This window comes from Falco naumanni, chromosome 10 (assembly GCF_017639655.2).
Source record: "Falco naumanni isolate bFalNau1 chromosome 10, bFalNau1.pat, whole genome shotgun sequence".
In the NCBI taxonomy this organism is placed as follows: domain Eukaryota; kingdom Metazoa; phylum Chordata; class Aves; order Falconiformes; family Falconidae; genus Falco; species Falco naumanni.
The window spans coordinates 34,478,448-34,497,343 of NC_054063.1; the positions used below are offsets into that span (position 1 = coordinate 34,478,448).

An 18,896-nucleotide genomic window follows, 5' to 3' on the forward strand; every position below is an offset into this window, starting at 1 on the left:
CCAACTACATCAGGGAGAATGTGGTTCAAGCTCATTTAAGACCTTTGTGACACTGAAACCAAGAATCCAAAGCCCCTTAGAATATGAGCTAGTGCTTCAGCGCTCTATGAAGCCCCTCCTCTGCTTAGCAGGAAGAGGATTATTGCTGTTCCGAGCATCCTTCCCTAGATTGTTGCAGGTCCTGGTAGAGATGATAACTACTTGCTTAGATACTGGTATGTTTGAGTCGAGAGCTACTTTTATCAGATTTCATTTCCATCCTTCATTGTCAAGGCAAAGGTATGACTTATGACAAAAGAATGACCATGAAGCAGAGGTGCCTTCTGAATTTACACACAGAATTAGCAAAATGTTCTGACCTTCTGTCATGCTGTACACCAGGCATTGACATGACAGAGTTCCCAGCACAGTCTTGAAGTATTTACCTGAGGGTGGAAAACTACAGGGTGGTAGAAAAGTGGAGTTTCCTTAAACTCTTTCCTTCAGTCTATCTTTTAGCAAGTCTGTATTTGAAGAAACCTACATCTCTCAGAATCTAATTTATACACAGAGCAACCTCATATCCCTGCACCCCCAAGATAAATAAATGGCTAAATTGAAATACTGAAATATTGTAAGGCCTAGTTCATTTAGGGTTTTTTTTTTTTCCTCCAAGATTACCCTGCAGACCTCAGTGATTAACTACTTAAACATACTCGTTTAGAAAAGCAATTTCTTGGCTGCTAAGGAGTCAGAATGAGATCTAGAACCATGGCAAAACACAGCTGGTGTTTGTTTCAGTGAAGGAGAGTTGCACAGGCATTTCTGCAGAACAAAACAAAAGCTGTTTTGCTTAACAAGGGAAGTTGCTGTGCTGGTCTAACACTTATCTTAACACATGTCAGAATAGGTTTCTGTGTATGTACATCACCTTTACTACAGCTTGGATGGGTTACCATTTTGAAGCTTGCAGGGTCTGTAAACCTGAATAAATCACTCAACTACATCTGACTGTACAACGGTTTGGAAATAGGGAGGAAATCTTGACCAAACCCAATTTTAAGATTACCTTCAGATTTTAAGCTCTTGAACAGGAACCTTCTTTGTTTTCTGTTTGCACAGTGCCTAGTTCAGCAGGGTCCTGTCATGACTAGGGGTCCTAAGTTCTACAGCAATACAAATAATAAATAAAAAATAGCAATACATAGTATATGATCGATAATACCTACTTTATACCCTGTTTTTCAAAGAGACACTGCACCCCAGCAAATACTTGAAAAATGTGGTAACAAAGTTACCAAAGTTGCAAGACAAATGCAATTTGTTTGATGCAAATAGTTAACCTTAAGGTTCAAGTGGCTGGGAAACTCCTTAGTGGTATTGTTTCACCAGCACCAAAACGAACACAGACCAGAGAGATGTCACCGGTTCATGCACAGCCTTGGGAGTCCAGAGAAACTGGGAGGAAACGTTTGCGTAGAAGCTGAGGCGGTGAAACCATGAACAGCTTCTCGTCTTTACTACCTATTTTCATGCTAAAAGGGACTGGGTATAGGAAGAGAATTCCAGTAGGGTTTGTTTTTTTGTTTTTTTTTTGGTGGTGGCTGTTTGTTGTTGGCCTTTTCATTTGGAAAAACAAGTAAAATGAAACAGATAAGGTAGACAAATCGTAATGAAACATTTCATATATCCCCTATGGCTATCTCATTTTTTCCCAAATGACTGCTGCATGAAATTAAAAAATTAAAGACTGGGATTTGAGAACAAAATTATAAATTAAAAAGAGACATTTAAAAGAGCATTTCCTAAGGGTTTCATTCCTCCCCACTCTGCAGCAAGATGAGCAAAAATACAATCCAAAAGAGGAGAGAAGAAGTCAGAGGGGATTAGAAAGTCCAGTCTTTCAGCCTGTCTCCCATTTTGCTAATTTTTACAGTAGGTTATTTAAGAAGCGGTAGATGTTCTGATAGAAAGCAGGCAGCAGCAAACACAGGCATTGTCTCCTCCTTCCAGCGAGGTCTGTGCAATCTGAGTCTCTTGCTCCGGGAAGGAGAGGTTTATTCTTCCCACACTTGTTACTGCCTTCCAGTATGGGAGAGGGGAGAAGCATCTGCCAGAGATTGGGGTCTGGCATTTCAGAGGCTCCCCTTCCTCTGCTGGGCTAGAAGGAACTCAAGTATTCCAGTGCAACCTCGTATACAAATTTATACTGTTCCTGGAAGAGAGAACAGAAGTCAGTGGCATTAGGATATGGGTAAATTCTGCCGAGCTTCATTCTATAGGCTGCCAAAAATGCCTCCTCTCTCTTCCTTACACCATTTGGCAGGACCAGACAAACATTAATTGCCTTTCTACTTGATCCTGAACAAGCATTACTAAGAGATGGTATCATCAATGCAAGAGAAAAACACTCAAAGAGACAGCTACAGTATGGACTACTCATTATTTGCTCCCAGCCCTCGTTGCACACATTGGTTCCAAGGAACAAATTCAGTGTGATCGATTGATGAGATTGGATTCAGGACAATTTAATCTCTTCAGCTGCAGGGAGCAAGGCCTGGGGTACGGTCCATTCTCCCTTCCTGGTTTCCAGGTGTAGGACAGCATTAAAACACCGGGCTGGGCTGTATGCATGCACAGGGGGGCAAATCCTACCCCCTCCCCATGGCCATGGTGATGGGTGTTTGGGTTTAACCTCCCGGAGGCAGCTCAGTGTGGGAGATAGTGTTTGTCACACTGCCAGGGCGGCTGTTCCCTCCGCTCAAGGACAGAAGCAGTGGAACCAGAAGATTCATTACACATGCTAAAAGAGGTTTGATTTCAGTTCTGATGGCTTCATGTTATAATTTGTTTTGATTCATACTGGGCTAAGCCGTGACATTTTTTACCTACCCTAAATATAGATATATATTTTGCATAATAATATATATATTTACAACATATATTATTATAATTACAATTATATATTATTTAAATTAAATTATTTAAATGTATATTTTTGCACAAATATAGATAAATATAAATATATTTCTGCATACCCTGGGTGGGGTAAGGCAGAGGGAAAAAAAAAGCTTACCAGCGACTCCACCATGTTGGATTTGTTATTCCGTAACGTTTTCACTATGTGGAACACATCAATGATATTTTGCTGTTGAATCATTTCACACACGCTGCAGATGGCACAGAAGGTGCCGCTGCGTCCCCCGCCGTTCCTGGGTACAGAAGGAAAGAAGCGAAGGTGAAGCCAGGTGAGGCTGGGGCGGGGGGGAGAGCACATCATCACCCCACTCACACACCACGGCCGCTCAGGACTGGCTAAGGGCACTCAAGGGTCTGTGAAAGTGGTGACCTGCAGGGCAGGGGACAGGGCTGGGAGGGCTACGCTGAGCCCTGCCGTGGTGGCCAGGGAAGCCCCAGGGACCGCAGCGCTGCTCCGCACCCCGGGGCTCAGAGGAGCTCTGCGGTCAGAGCCGGGCACGTGGCAGCGCTGCTTCGGTTGTGCCTGGGCTCCAGCCATGGGACCCACCTACACAGCAGAAAGCAACAGATTTTTCAGCTGCTCCTCACCGCAATCAGTAAAATCTCTGGGCCAGGATACTATAATGGAGCACAATATTCAACCTGAAGTGTGTTATAAATGTAATTTAACTTCATTTCCCCCCCGAAGCCTGGCAAACCACCACATTTCCAGATCCATAATAAGCGCTCTTCAGACAGCAGTCTGCGAGGTTACGTTTTTCAGCACTACTTACAGGCAGTGGACCACAGTCCGTCCGTCTCGCCCATCGTACTGTTCCTGCCACTTCTCCAACCTTCTGACCACCTTCAGGAGGGAACGTTTGGAGGGAGGGGTGTCCCTGTATGCTGGCCAGCCAATGTACTGCAGGTGCTGAACTATGCGATATCCGTCCTGAGGCTAAAACAAAGAGTATTTTCAAGATGTTAAATAGAAGGGGGTGTGGGGGAGGCAGGAAACAGAGAGAGAGGGTAAAGCAAGGGGCACTGGCTGCATGGCATCTTCCCCTCTGGATTTGATATCATCGACGTTAACACCCTCCACTCTGAATACTGGATACAGTGGAGAAACAAGGACTTTCCAGTAATCTGGATAAAAATTATGACTTCAGATATTAAAGAACTAGACAGAAACTATGTGCAAGGATCCATTGGGTTTTTTTGGTTTTTTTTGGTTTTGTTTTATTTTTTGGTTGGTTTTTTTTTTTTTTCCCCAGTAGAGAATAAACTCTCATCAAACTGTGCGAAGAGATCAAACAGATCAATTATGTCTTTCCAGGTTGCCTGGGATCAAACAGATCAATTATGTCTTTCCTGGCTGCCTGGGCTGGAGATTAGTTGTGCCATAAGAACTAAAGGCAAAGAAGTTTCTCCAAAAAAACCCCAGTTAAGGATTCCCATTAAGATTTTAGCAGAGGCCGTTGGTGTTGAACATAGATGGCTGCAGGGAGCTGCGTGTTCACAGCATCCACCCTGTCAGCTACGGGCCAGTTTCATCCTGAGAGTCACAGAGCCTTAGTCTTAGCAGCAACACGGCCTCAAGGCTGTCCCTGCTTCAGAGGCAGCAGGCCTGGGACAGAGGAAGGTGAATACCTAACTGATTTATCAGTTTGTGCGGTTGGACCACAAGGTTCACTTTGCAATGCCACGACCGACTTGCTGCACAAGCTCTGACCGCACAGACAGCAGTGTGTTAAACAGCCTGGAAATGTGACTTGTGGCATCTGCTCCCATTTCTGATTAGAAAAAATGCAAAAGGAACAAAAAAGGAGACACAATCAACCTGGGAAACAACTAACAAGAGAAGAATCCTTTGCCAAAACCCTTTCCCACAGCCATGAAATTGCATTGCCAGGGTCCAGTGTGCAGATAAACTTAGTTTATATAATTTTAGTTATCCTTGGGCTGAGGGGTATAGACCAAGAGCTGCTTATAGGAATGGCAGTTGCTTATTTATAGGAAAAACAGTGGCAATTGGGAATCCCAGTCTAGCCAGTAAACGTTGCATCTGTCTTCAGAGAGACTGCATACTAGTTGACAGATGGAGAGCTGCTGACACTATCCCAGTATATTTCCTACGATACTGATGATTTTATATTGGCTAGTAAGTGATTAATTGTTCTTAAATATACATAGAAAAATGCTTTCCATTAAAATACAGATTTCCAGCTCATATCATCCACTTTCTAATTTCAGCCATGAGTCTTTTACCAATACAGACTGATGCAATTAAATGTTAGTTAAAGGAAGTAGCTACTAAATTCTGCCATGGAATTTTGTCCCTAGGTGAGAGATACAGCATCTCAAAACCGTAAGTCTTGGTTCTGCCTCTTCCTCGTGCCACAGTATATTTTTGAGAATGAACAGGGAATCGGGTATTTCACTGATCTTACCCGGGCCATGTTGCAGATCCGGAATATCCGGTTGATGATATCTTCATCAATGTCCGCTGAAACAAACTCTACTTGAATGGGGCCATAACAACAGGACGTCTTCTCCGGCCAATACTGCATGCAGAGCTGGAGAAAATGCCAAAAGAAACAGAAAGCACCTTAACTATTAACAGGGAAATACATGTTCAGTTTTCTTTCCTTTTGAATTTATAACTAGCCCCAAACCCATCACCAATCTTGCATTACATTTATTTGCTCAGACAAGACGCCCTTCTAGCTCAGTAGATTTTTTTATATCGCTTGGGTTTGGGTTTGTGTGTGTGTTTTTGTGTGTGTGCGTGTGCGTGTGAGAGAGAGAACACAGTTTGTAACGGATTCAATTCCGGGGTCTGAAGGTACAGAAAAGGTGGTTGACAAATGAAGCTTCTGTAGGGGTACAGATTGAAAATGGGCATTAAAAGATTAGTGTCTGTAGGTAAATTTCATAGGAACCACCGAGGTTTGATGTTAATGAGGAAACAGAACATGCAACAAGAAGATTAATCTTAATTCAAGCGAAGTGGAACTTCTTTTTTTCTGTAAGATGAACTTTTTAGCTTTCCAATTCCACCAGCGAGCAGAGGAGGGAGAATGAGTTTGCTCTGAGAGCAACAAGAACAACTCCAGTTTCAGGGCGAACCACCCCTGAATCTGTGAAGTTTGTGAAGCAGGTTGGAAGTCCAACCAACCAATATTATGCTGATATTACTGAATTGAAAGTGCAAAAAAAAAAATCCCATCCGCACAAATTACAATCTTAAGTATTTCAAATCCATCTGGAAATAGATCATGGCGAGAAAATATTTTGCATGAGATCTCATTAGCAGTTTCTGCTGAGATTGTATTTCTTTCTGGGTTTTTTCTTCCTATTTTCAAGTGTAATTTTTTAAGTTTTGAAACACCCAGATGCTTATTTGAACTTGATCTCAAGGTTTTCAAGTTCAATCATTGCCAGTAATAATGTCAAGTGTGTGCATGCTACTGCATTAATTCTGCATTCCTGTTATTCCTTTGATCATATGGGATTGAAATTGGGTGGGATATTCACGCAATCTTATGCATCTTTGCCCTTGTTAGTTTTTCAAGATTAAGCAAGCCAGCCAAGACCACATAAGCAACTCCTCCTTTGAAGGTTGTCTTTACTCCTCATTCAGACTTTCAAGCAGCCTACAGATCTCCTCTCAAAGCATCTGCCCAATAGGCAAGGAGATTTGAGCTGAGCAAGTACTTTAGGAAACAGCCTCAAGGTGTACTGGAAAGAAGAAAAAGATTAAACCTTTCCTTAATATTGAAAATCTGCTTTTCATAAAGCAGGTCTGTGAATGGCCACCTATCCAGATGTATATGTATATACCATGCTTAAAACAGTCTGTCATGTTCTCTGACCTCCAAATGGTTTTATTTGTACCTTTTCCCTGCATAGTGGATTAAAGGTTCACTTACCTATCCATTTTAGCTCTTTTCCTCTCTACAGATCAGGCACAGCTTTTATATAAGCAATTTTTGTGTTTGTGTTCTGCTCATGGAGATGAGTAACACACCCTGCTCATGCACTCAAATACAGTATCTGCAGGCAACTGTACACCAACAGTTTCATAGTGCTCAGGGTAACAGCGCTTGGATTAGGCAATGATGAACAGCTAGATAATTACAACATTGCCACAGAATGGCAGTGCAAGTGCAACATCATTAAGTTTCCTTTTCAGAAATCTCACTTTCACAACTGATCTGCTTAAGGGTGGGAAGGCTCTGAAGAGGGATCTGGACAGGCTGCCCATGGAGGTGGTTGAGTCACCACCCCCAGAGGTATCTAAAAGACATGTAGATGTGGCACTTAGGGACATGGTTTAGTGGGATTTGGCAGTGTTAGGTTTACAGTTGGACTTGATGACCTTAAGGGTCTTTTCCAACCTAAATGATTCTACGATATCAAACTGTCACACCTTGCCTTGAAAGCTCATAAGGTACAATCTTTAAAATCATCCTTAACTTCCAGTGCTAGCTGGATGTTTTTGGCACTGGCTGCAGACTTGAGCTGGTGACACCATGCTAAAGTAACTGTCAAAGTGACTTTATGCATTGCCAAATCTCCCTTTCCATGCCTACAGACTCATAAAAACAAAATTTTGCTAGGAAAAAACCCAAAGCAGGGAAAGTCTAGTGCAGAAAGATAGTCACAAGAATAGCGCTGGCTGAGGCTGATAGGTTTGTGTTTTCCAAGAACGAAGTGTAAGGAAGTGTGTCACTACCAGAAAAAGCAGTGCTTTTCTTTTAAGCATCAGAAAAAAAGGAAAAGATTATATTTGCCTCTGGAGTCAATGCCAAGCTGCAGAATCAGGGAGGGAGAGTTGGACAGAAGGCAGCAAATGCACAGCACCTTGCACGGCGGTGGGACTGCAGGGTACCAAGAGAGCCCGAGCCCACTGCTAAGCCCAGCTCTTACTGGGGCTGGAATCTAAATCCCATGGAGTTCACCCTGCAAAGAGATCTCCTCAAGGAACAAGGTGATTGGTTTCTGCATTACTATCAAAGAAAGAGACCAATAATCTCGCCGCCTTCAAGTGTGGTAAGATTTTGAAGACAGAGAAGAGGCAAATGAAAAATTAATCCATGAAGTGCCAACTACTTGAAGGTTCCTCTCCTCTTGTTTAACAAGTGCTGTAATGGGTGAATTAGCCATGCCAAATGTACTCTTCACGTAAATTGCATGATTATGCCTTTTTGAAAGCTGTTATCTTCTGCCACTCATCAGCAAGGTGGCTGGAAATGCTAGTACAGGAGGAACTGAACGGCTGCTCCCCTGGAAAGCTCAACTCCTGAAAATAATGGTGCGTTCAGTAGCCAAGAAACCAATTTACATATGATACTAGAATGAAAAAAAAAACAAACCAAACCAAAACACAGCACAACATGTTTCTCCAGAACCTGTGCAAACCACACTTCTCGGTGTTACAGAATTGCATCGGAGAGCTCAAGGAGATCCTTTGAATGATTTCAGCACCTCTTGTGGTTTTATTCTGGAAATCCCAAGTGAACAGACAAGCATTGAAGCATGCTGGGGCTGTGGTACAAAACATTCTTCCGAATGAAAGACAGACAAATATACAAGAGGGAAGAAATTGGGTTTGGGAGGAAAATTCAGGCCCACAAACACAACCTATTTAGATATCCCTGTTAAATGCATTAAGAATTAGCTGCCTTAGAAGGAGCCGAGCACGTAGACTTATTCTTTATTGTATGTCAAAACGTTACCTATTACTTTCCAGTTCCCCTTCATTTATTTATTGGGGTGGGGATGAGGCCCACAAGAAAATGGCAGCAGAAACACTCTTAAAACCATCTGGATTTGAGAAGAAAGTTACATGACAGAAACTATGAAAAATCACTGACCTGTGCTGCATCCATCTCATTCAGCATCACGACAGAGGAGCAGTTATAATCAAACACCAGCCTCCAGAAGTCTGCTATGGTGTTGGGCAAAGGGTGTTGGGTTACAATAAAGGCAGCAGGTTGCTTGTGGCTCTAACAAAAGAATAAGATTAGTTAAAAAAAAAAAAATCAATCAACTTTTATTCAAACGAATATTATACCCAGGAGGCTATGGCTAGGCAATCTGAGCCATTTAACCAGATTATACAAATCACATATCCTTCTCCTTGTTATCGCTCTGCAATGAATGAATGTCTCATAATGGGATTCTTTTGCTCCCAATGAAGACATTTCATTAAAGAAGTGTCACAAGAGCAGAGATTACCCAAATCAATTATTTATATTTTGAGACTCAGCAAATAATACTAATTCTACTATTACTACTACTACTACTATCAGTAATATTAATAATTGGAAAGAAAACAGCTGGAAGCAAATGCTATCCTTTTTGTTGCAATGGACTCTAGGAAGTACAGAAGGATTACCCCTCCCGTCTCCTATTGCTCCCTGGTGATGTAGTGCTGCAGAGGTGGCACATTTGGATCCCAGCCATCCTTTAAGAGCTTGTGGGGCAATATCCAGAGCCTGTGACACTGTGACATTTAATTTCTGATGCTATTCTTTCACCTCAAAAAAGCCCTCTGACCTCAATCTCCCTAACCACGAAGGGGAGGAATGTGCTCCTAGCCTCTGCGGGGCTGTGTTAATGAATGTTTGTGAGGGACTTTGAGATGAAAGGGTACAAACTCAAAACTTTATCGCTTTCCAACCATGGCAGGCAGTGCCTAGATGAGCCTGCAAACTGCATGGTCCTTTGTGCTGTGCATCTGTGAAGCAGACTTGAATCACAAGGCACAACATTTCTGAGTAAAAAAAGCCAAACAAAAAAAACAACCAAAAAAACCCCAAACAGATGAAGATTTTAGACTTAAAGAAATAAATAAAACCCGACAGCATTAAGACAGCCATTGTGGGGGTTTGACTTTTCTCCTCCATATGAGTCAGAGGTGGGTGGTAGTGCTGAGCAAACCGTGCTGGGAGTGGGAGAAGGTGCTGTGCACGCTTTGCACCAGCCTGCAGGGCAGCTCTGCTGTGCTTCTGTGTGTGCAAGTATGAGGAGAGTGATGGGACATGAAGTAGAGAGAAGGAAAAGGAAATGATTTATTGGAAAATGTTCAGTCTGGAATGGATATTCTTCTTTCTCCCTACTCTGTATTTCAAACCTAGGAACACCAGCACGGGTCAAAAGCTATGTTGTACCAGACCAATGGTGGCAAGAGAGTGGCAAATACAATGATGACTCTTATCTCTTAATTAGAGTTAAGAACATCATAATGTTTCTCTGCTTTTTCATTCTCTGCACCAATATAGCACATTGCATAATTTGGCTAAACTGTTGGCTGAAGGTAAGACATGTTTGTGGGTATTGCCGTTAAGAAAAAAAAGAAAAATTCCCCAAGTGTTTTCTTTGCTACAGGTGAGGAACCAGGTTCACTGTCCTACTTCAAAGGGATGGTGACATGGAGTTAATTACTCATGTAAGAGAACATGTGTAGGAACTTGGGAGAATGATGACAAGAGGGACATGACATGGACTCACTCTTTCTCCAAGCCCCATGCCTTAAATACAAACCTATTGCCACTTCTGTACGGATTGACTCAGAGAAGTGGCTAAAGTCTCTTTGCTTAAGGACCATGTTCAACTGATTTAGGGGAAGGTGGGGGATGGTATTTCTCCTTTCTTCTCAACAAACCATTTTGCAGATGCAAACATGGCTTTCCAGTGATTCTCATAGAAAAGCTCTACTTGAAGGAGACAGAGGTCACAGAGAGGAAACAACAGAGGTCTTGAAATCTCCTGAGGAGAGTTCCTCCCCTCCAGGGGCAACAGTAGCCCTTTTGCTGTATTCCCAAAAACTAACTCAAGGCAGAAGAGGCTGGCTTTTAATGTTTTGCAGTCGTCAGACTGGGACAGTCTCCAGGACAGTTTTAGCTAGCAGCCCAGACCGAGGGCTTCACCCCCTGAGGGAAGGTTCAAATGGCATTCTGGATCTAAGGTTGATTTTGGTGGACACAGTCCAGAGCAGCCTGCCAGACTGCCCTTCTGCAATCCATGCTTCCAAACCCAGCTGTAACCCATGCCAGGCACGCCACCACCCCTGCCTGCTCTAGTGCTTCTGCCATCATAGCTTTCATGCAACACAGAGAGCCAGCTGCAAGTCAAAAAAGGTTTGGGGAGAAGTTTTTTAGAAAAGAGGTGAACATGAGAAATCTGTAAATAAAACGATCAGCACTGGGACTGCATTGTCAAGTGTTCCCCAACACGTGAAAGGACTAATGGTAGTTCAAGTCAACATGGGATGGATGAGTCCGTGCTTAGTACAAGAATGCAGACATGAAGCTACTAGAAAAGACAAAGAATTTGCAAGGACTGTCTTCAAGAGGGGTGCCGATGAAAACGTGGGGTTTTGGCTCTTCCCCTCTGATTTTATTTATTTTTTTTTTTCCTTCCCCAAAAGATACCTCCATGGAAGGATAAAGGAGAGCCAGGAACATCATAGTGACTGAATTACAATGATGGGTGAAAAAACCCTTTGCACAAAAAATTTTGATTAGCAGGAATTTTGGGGGGAAACACCATTATATTAGCAAAGTGATTTGAGGTAATGAGGGCTGAAATGTGCAAACACATTCCCAGTCCCTAAGAAACCAGATAAGACTAGATTGTGCTTCTGCAGATTTGCCAAAGCACAAAACACATTTTGAAGAAAAATAAAGTTTCCTTAGGCATATTTGCAGGAAAACATCACAATCTTTCTGAAAAGAAAAAAAAAAAAAAAAAAAAGAAGTAAAATTAATTCTATGACCATTTGACTTAACCTCTTAAATGCAGTAGTAACACTCTTTACCAAAGATTGAAAGAAGCCAAAATTAAAAAGACCAACCCCAACACAAAAAATAGTGACATTTCACCCTGGATCATATTTACCCATACTCCAACTGCAGTAATTAGTGGCTTTAAAGACATCTCTGTCCAAAGGCAGTAAGGCACCACAGCAAAAAGAAACCATCAACATAATTCACCCTACACAAATGACCTGTGCTGTGAGATCCTAGCCTATAAACACAGCAAGGGAAAATGCCTTCAGTCAGGCTTACATCAGCTTAACTCATGTCCTTCAGCCTTAAAGTATTTTGCACATCTGATCCCTGTACTCCTTAACCACAGAAGCTCAAATCAATCACTCACTCCACACTTAAGTTATTCTTTTCAGAAAGCTGACCTGGCAAACATTTCTACATTTCTCTTCCAATATATATGGCAACCACTGTACAGGAAGAGTTGTCACAGCACTTCTTTGTCTGTCTGCCTTTCTACGATAAACCCTCAGGCTGCATGCTCATGAACTTCTTTGCCAAAAATGTTGCACCGATGTGAGGCAGAACCACAAAGCAGTGTGCTAATCACAGCCTAGGTGCTGCATTCCTGTGAGCGAAAGAAAATTCATGTGCCTTTGTCCAGGTTTGAAATGTCAGACACAGAAACTACAGGTAAAACAGTTTTTTGCTTTGGGTCCCTTTTTCCCAGAAAAGTATCCTGAGAATGAACGAACTCCATGCAGACTAGGAGCAGTGAGGACGGGGCAGTGCTGCTTACGTCCATGAGTGCAGCATTGATGTAGTTACTCGATTCACCATCCACAGAGATGAGGAAAGGCAGGCACCGGTCCAAGGGCAACACATCCATGCAGCGGTTCTTGTCGTGGTTCCTTGGCAGAAGACCAATGCTGCAATCTTCTGGCCGAACACGTGGTGTCACAATATTGAGAGTCTGTGAAGCAGGGAGGGAAAAAGGGAAAGACAGACAGAGGCAGGTTGAGTATCTTTGAATGTACTTCCACAAGAAGGATGCCGTCTGCACACTACCTTTATTTTAAAGCTACTTAAACTAGTAGATCTCTGGGATCCCAGAGAAAGGAAAAAGAAGGAGCACTGAGGAGCTTGTTGCCGTTATAATACCTTGTGTTTTGCACATTGTCCCGAGGTGCTCTTCTGAAAACAGTGAGCTCCAGCAAAAATTGAGGGCACTATGCACCTTGCAACAATTTCCAGCTCTTAAAAGACTACAGCAGTTAGGTAACATTTCTGTTCTTTCCTAGAGGTTAGAAATAGCTGTCACAGGTACAAGTTGCAGCTTTGACCTGGTCATGGAGTGAAACCTCCTTGTGTTTCTACCATCCCTAGGGTGGAAGCACGTATCCTTCTTGCTCTTCAAATGGATCCTGTGCAGAAGTACCCTGAGTATTGACCTGGCTCACCCAGAAGGTCAGACTGAGTTCAAATCCTCCGATGATTCCTCAGTCAAACTATTGATTTATCTTAACAGTAAAACCCTAAGATAACATGTTTGGGTTTGTTTTTGTTTTGTTGTTTTTTTTTTTTTTTTTTGTTTGTTTGGTTTTATTTATTTATTTCTTTATTAACAGGAAAGTCTATTTGTTTCATATGTTATTTAGATTGCTATTTTCCTTTGGGGTGACACATAGGATGCTTCATTTACATAGTCATACCTTATCTCTGAGGTCTTTCTGTCAGTTTTTACCATTATCTGCCTTTCGCACAGCTTGACAAACTGTATGTCTTTAAACCTAATTTTCTTTCGTATTATCTGTTGTGGAGGTCTTATTACAAACCAGTCCAGGTTGGTCAGCAGGGATTAAAAATAGCAAATCAAAGGGGACACATCTTAACACTGTCCTTAAGTTGTGGTAGATCAGTGGCTCTGATGTCGTCCTTCTTTCCCTCGTTAAGTGTCTTCCTGAGCAAAGCCTGTGCAGCCAAACAGTGACCTCCTCTGCAGCCATCAGAGCAACACTAAATATTTATCGGTCAAGAATTCTTACCAAGAGCTTGACTTCTGCCACAGAAAGGTTATGAGTGGAAAAAAGAGGAGGATCAAACAATTCAAGATAAAGGAATGAGTCAAAGTATAAAATCTGACATAATATAGTTGCTCTAAATTATGCAGGTTCTCCATAACAGTCCCTTTGTCTAGAGATGGAAAGCAGCTGGTTCGGCTGGGGAAGCAACACAAAATCTCAGATCTCTGAGATAATTAAGCAGGTGACTTGTTAGTCATTTACTCCTGTCTATTCTATGCCATCCCCCTCTCTCCCTTGTCTCTGTACTTATTCAGTGGAAAAAAACTCTCTAGAATGAACTTTTGCATGTTCACACAACATGTAGTGTATGAGAAATACACCCAACCTTACCTGAGGGCCAGTGGGATCTAAATAACACAAATTGCACCAGCAGATTTATAGTTAGATCAACCGGTTCATAAAAGATTGTAGCAAAAGATATCATCTTTTGCATTACATCCAGACAATTAGGACTGAAGAATGCTCTGAGCCAAAATCCTGTAAAAATAGATTCTACAGCTAGACAGAGAATGAACCTCTTATGCAAAGTACAGCGGAGCATTTCCGTCCCACAGGAGTTGCCAGCCCCTGGCAGCTCAAAAGAACAAGCACGCAGGCGACAAATCTCATCTCATCTCATGACAAAATAAGCCCAGCAAGCAGTGACTTGGTTTTTTTAATAGCATTACAGCATTTGATGAAGTTAGGCTTTGGCTCTTTCATGCCAAGCATCCAGAACCAGAAACACTTTTACAGATCTGATATCACTTGATAAAACCAGATCTTTTTTTAATTGAACTGTCATCAGTTGGGATCCACATTCTTTATCTCACTATACCAACCCTGATGATTTCCTGTAAGGTTTCAGAAAAAAACCACACGTTCTCCCTTTGCACAGAGAGGGAGGAAAAGAGGCATCCGACTCCAACCGGCTCCAGAAAGACATTATCTTACTGCAAAAGATGCTTTGCTGGGAAAGGAGGTGGGCATTTCCTACAATTAAAGGAATCACCACCTTTTTATTGCTGACAAAGAAGAATGGAGTCTTAACAAACAGCAGAGGTTGGTCTCTCTTTCCCGTCAAGCTCACCTTGCCCCAAATTTCCCCACAATATTATGTTTTTTTCTGTACATAGGTGTTGGCTGAAAATCCTAAAGGGATTTACACATAAATGGTAAATAAGACTGGAAACTTTAGTTCAGCGTTCTGCAGGGTGAGTCCTCTGCAGTGCACAAGATACAACATCACGGGACTCATGGCTTTGTGTCCCAAGCTCATTTATTAGGCAGGGAGAAGCAACGGCGATAGCAAAAGGTGGAGAGGTTCCCATTTCATTACTTGTTCCAGGCAAACTGCACTGCAGCAGTATTTTGCTTGTGTATTTGCTGTATGTCATTTCAGTTCTCATCACCATGTAGCTGGCAAAACATCTGTAGTGAACCGAGGGATTCAGTTCATTGAAAATTAGTAGTAGTGAAAGTAATGCTCGCCGAGCTCACATCCTCCTTTGTATGGAAGGACATCAGCAAGTTGATTGTCAAGACTCAGAAGCAGCATACGAACCACAAGAACGGATAATAAGGGACCTTAAGGCATAAATGTTTCTGCATAAATTACAGAAGAAAATAAACAACAAGATATTTGTTGAAATGAGAAGTACGACACTATGTATGAAAATTAGAACCCTCGCTCTACTGAAGTGAAGGGGAATGTTTTTCCTTGCTGAGGGCTGAAAAATCCATCCTCAAAACCAAATCTCTGCTCTATCCAGTAGCAAAACAATAAAAATCAGCTGAAATCAGACCTTGGCTCAGTGTCCTCCTTCTCTGCTCTGTTGGATATTGTAAAATGACACACAGAAATTATTTAAACACTTTTAATACAGCAACTGCAATGATTGAGACATATGAAATTACCTGAAACTCATCTTTTATCTGGCTGGAATTCGTCTGTGGATCTAGTCTGCTGATATTGTAATATATGGATCTGAACTCACAAACTGGAATGGCCGTGTTGCCACAGAGACATGCCTCCAAAATGGCATCATGGACAAATACATACTGCTCCTGCACAGGGGAGGAGATAAAGGTATTAAAACCATATTTTCAATACAGATCATGAATACAGATCATGAAATATCACAGGGGTTTTTTGGGTTTTTTTTTTTTTTTTTTTTTTTTTTTTTTTTCTTAAAGCATGCTCAATATGCATATTTGGCTCTGTTTCATGTGGAGACAAATTACAGTGTGCTATGTGACAGCTTTGTGAGCATATTTCATCCATCACTGAATGTGAGGTCTCATGTATTCATGTCAAATTTACAAGTAAAATGGGAAGTCACCACTCTCAGGAACACTGAGACAAGATGGGGGTGGACCAAGGAGGAAATCAGGGTGTGAAGTTTTTCTGTTCACAATCACGAGGCGGCGGTCAGGAACGGATTGCGCTTTGGACCTGTGATAACGCCAGAGAAACAACTGCGCTAACGTGTCTGCTCCATCTGTCTTTTCAAAACCTCTGGACTCTTGGTATCCTGGGTAAAGCTCATTCCCTGAACTGAATAGGAGAAGTCCAACAAAGTTAAAAACGCTTCTCTGTTGCAGGCTATTGTCCTGTCCCTCAGGAGGGGAAGGTGTTGAAGCACATGCATACAACCTGTGCAGCAGAGTAACGTTCCACAACAGTTTGCGCAGCTGCTAGATGCTACGTGATGGAGCAGCTTGCTTAATCAGCACCCAGAGCTTGATTCAAGGATGTTTCATTTGTTTAGCTTGCAATTGATATAAAGTAGGTGCTATTGAAGTCTGCAGTATACCTATGAATGAGTCATGAGAGGATTCAGGACCTAGCTTTTTTCTACTGTGAGAACGAAATTAATCAACAATGCTAAGAGAAAAACTTCAAGGTTTGCTCTTCTGTCTTGCAGGCCCTGAGTAGCTGCCAGTAAATGTGATTTGGTGCACATCTGGACATGCTTAGCTACAAAAAGTTCTGTATAATCACATCACAGAGCAAGCAAGTTTTGACTTAATGAATTGCTGGGCTCCTGTTGAGCAGAGAAGCTGACAGAAAAGCAGCACCTTGTCAGAGGAGACCTGCTGGCACCTACCTCCGTCTGTACCAAATTGACCCTTTGGGATCGCAGCTCTCGCACGCAGTTAAATATATCCACCACACCTTCGTTCTCTGCCATGTCAAGCATGATGTCGATGGCAATAAAGCACCCTGTTCTCCCAGCCCCAGCGCTAAGAAAAAAAAAAAAACAAAACATGAGGGTCTGCATGATCAAGGGACCGTGGAGAGGCAGGGCTCTATGGAGGAGAAAAGAACTCTTATCACAGACACATCTGTCTTCTCTTGGAAGCTGCTTCCCTCTTCCTATTGGGATGATTCTTGTGTGTAGTTAAATTAGCTTAGGATTTCAGAGAATGAGGTGAAACAATCTTTCCTGAAAGGGAAATGGACCCAGGGAGCAGGAAAAAAAAACCTGTGTTCTTATCAACAAAAAAAAATACTCCATGAAAATAACCTTCATGATTGTACAGGTTGTTTCACCTGCACACCTCTCATCACACGGGATGTGGGAGAGCAGCCTCCAGGCTGCAAATAGACACAATTCCAGAAATTTTCTGCCATGGGACTCTTTAAAAGGCATGCACATGTTTACTCAAGTGGCCATGATGAAAGGGGCTCAGTCTTCCACTTCAAACATTTCTTTTCCCTTTTTAATCCAGAGGATATTGGGTCCCGAGGAGGGTGATTTCTTGTTGTGGATTGTAAAATTGCAGAGGAAGGAGCTCGAGGCTACTCAAAACTTTCAGTTTAGAGCCCCCTGCTGCTTGTGAGAATTGGACCATCTCCTGCAAAACTGTGTTGTCACTGTGCCCTCCTTCCCTCCTGGGAAATCATCCAAGTTGTTTAGGTGTGAAGGATAGAGAGAGGAGAACATCTCTTCACATTACTCCAAAGGAAGAAGGAAAACTCAGCTCAGATCAGGGAAACTTCAGTTGCATGAAAACTCCAGCAGAGCCGAAAGCAAGGAGATATGAATGACCATAAATTAATGGACCAGATTAATCAACTGCTGAATAGAGGGAAGATATTTTTCATTTGTAGAATTTTAATGAATAAGTGGCATTTCCTCTCCCTTTATCTCACAGCTTTTCAGAATTTTAACAAATAGTTATAACATTTCTATATTTAGAGAATCCTGGCACTTCATAAATATCGAATAGCGATATTATCCAGCCAGGCATCGGTAGGGAGAATTTGGTAATTACCACTTAAAGCAAGTCATTAAAATTCAAAAGCAGATAAATAACGGAGAGGAAATGGCATTTATTCATTAAAATGTGAAGGATGAAAAATTTCTCCTTGCTTTCTTGGTGACAATGTATCAGGTTCGGACTCCTTCCAGGGCCAGACCCATGTCACTGCACCAAGGTAGCAAATTCAGGCCCTGAGCTCTAAATGAATTCCCTCCTGCCAGCTCCTCAGGCTTAGCTGCATTTTATTGTAAAACTGATTTACTACTTGCTAAAAAACCCCAACAAAACAAAAAACACCCACCCACCCCAAAATCTGTTTGAAAAAGGTAAGACCTGATTGATTTTCCTTTCTAAAGTCTGTGTGGGATGTATTCTGTCCCTCTCCCTGATCACACAGCACGGCACTCAGCGGTGAGTGTCTGTGGACGTATTGGGGGTGAGTCTTTGGGACAGCTCGCTCTGCTCTCACAGCCCTGCTCCAGCCACGTCTCCGCCATAAGACACGTGCCCTGAGCACTGCAGAAGCAGCTGCAACAAACCCAAATTTGGGTTTTGTAGCAAAACCTTTCCTTGCAATTTTGCATCGTTGCAAAACCTAACTGTGATGCCAGGCTGTGTGCGTGCCTGGTCTCCCACCCTCCACAGCGTGCCCGATCACACTTCACGCCGTGAGTTCTTTGCCTCAAGGACACTTCTGCATATCCATATAGCATCTTGCACAGTTGGGCTTTAAGCTCAGTGGAAAGAAAAGGGTGCAGAAGAGCCCTCACCAGTGACAGCAGCAGCCAGGGAGTTAGCACGCATGGGATTCAATATCTGAATTTTCACAACTGTAAACCAAGCAGCAAGG

The 18,896-nt window shown here is 42.3% G+C and overlaps 1 protein-coding gene across 2 annotated transcripts in view; it reads right to left on the reverse strand.

The window, feature by feature from the left end:
• Positions 1 to 1,775: 1,775 nt before the first annotated feature.
• PTPRT (protein tyrosine phosphatase receptor type T) overlaps positions 1,776 to 18,896 on the reverse strand; it is a 453,762-nt gene continuing 436,641 nt past the window's right edge. For both annotated transcript variants that reach the window (XM_040608979.1, XM_040608978.1), the window contains 8 exons: positions 16,888 to 17,023; positions 15,695 to 15,844; positions 12,514 to 12,687; positions 8,817 to 8,948; positions 5,388 to 5,513; positions 3,732 to 3,895; positions 3,056 to 3,191; positions 1,776 to 2,194 (listed from right to left, as the gene is read on the reverse strand). In XM_040608979.1, coding sequence (XP_040464913.1) covers positions 2,141 to 2,194; positions 3,056 to 3,191; positions 3,732 to 3,895; positions 5,388 to 5,513; positions 8,817 to 8,948; positions 12,514 to 12,687; positions 15,695 to 15,844; positions 16,888 to 17,023 — 1,072 coding nt within the window. In that variant the 3' untranslated portion in view covers positions 1,776 to 2,140. The remainder of the gene's footprint in view (positions 2,195 to 3,055; positions 3,192 to 3,731; positions 3,896 to 5,387; positions 5,514 to 8,816; positions 8,949 to 12,513; positions 12,688 to 15,694; positions 15,845 to 16,887; positions 17,024 to 18,896) is intronic.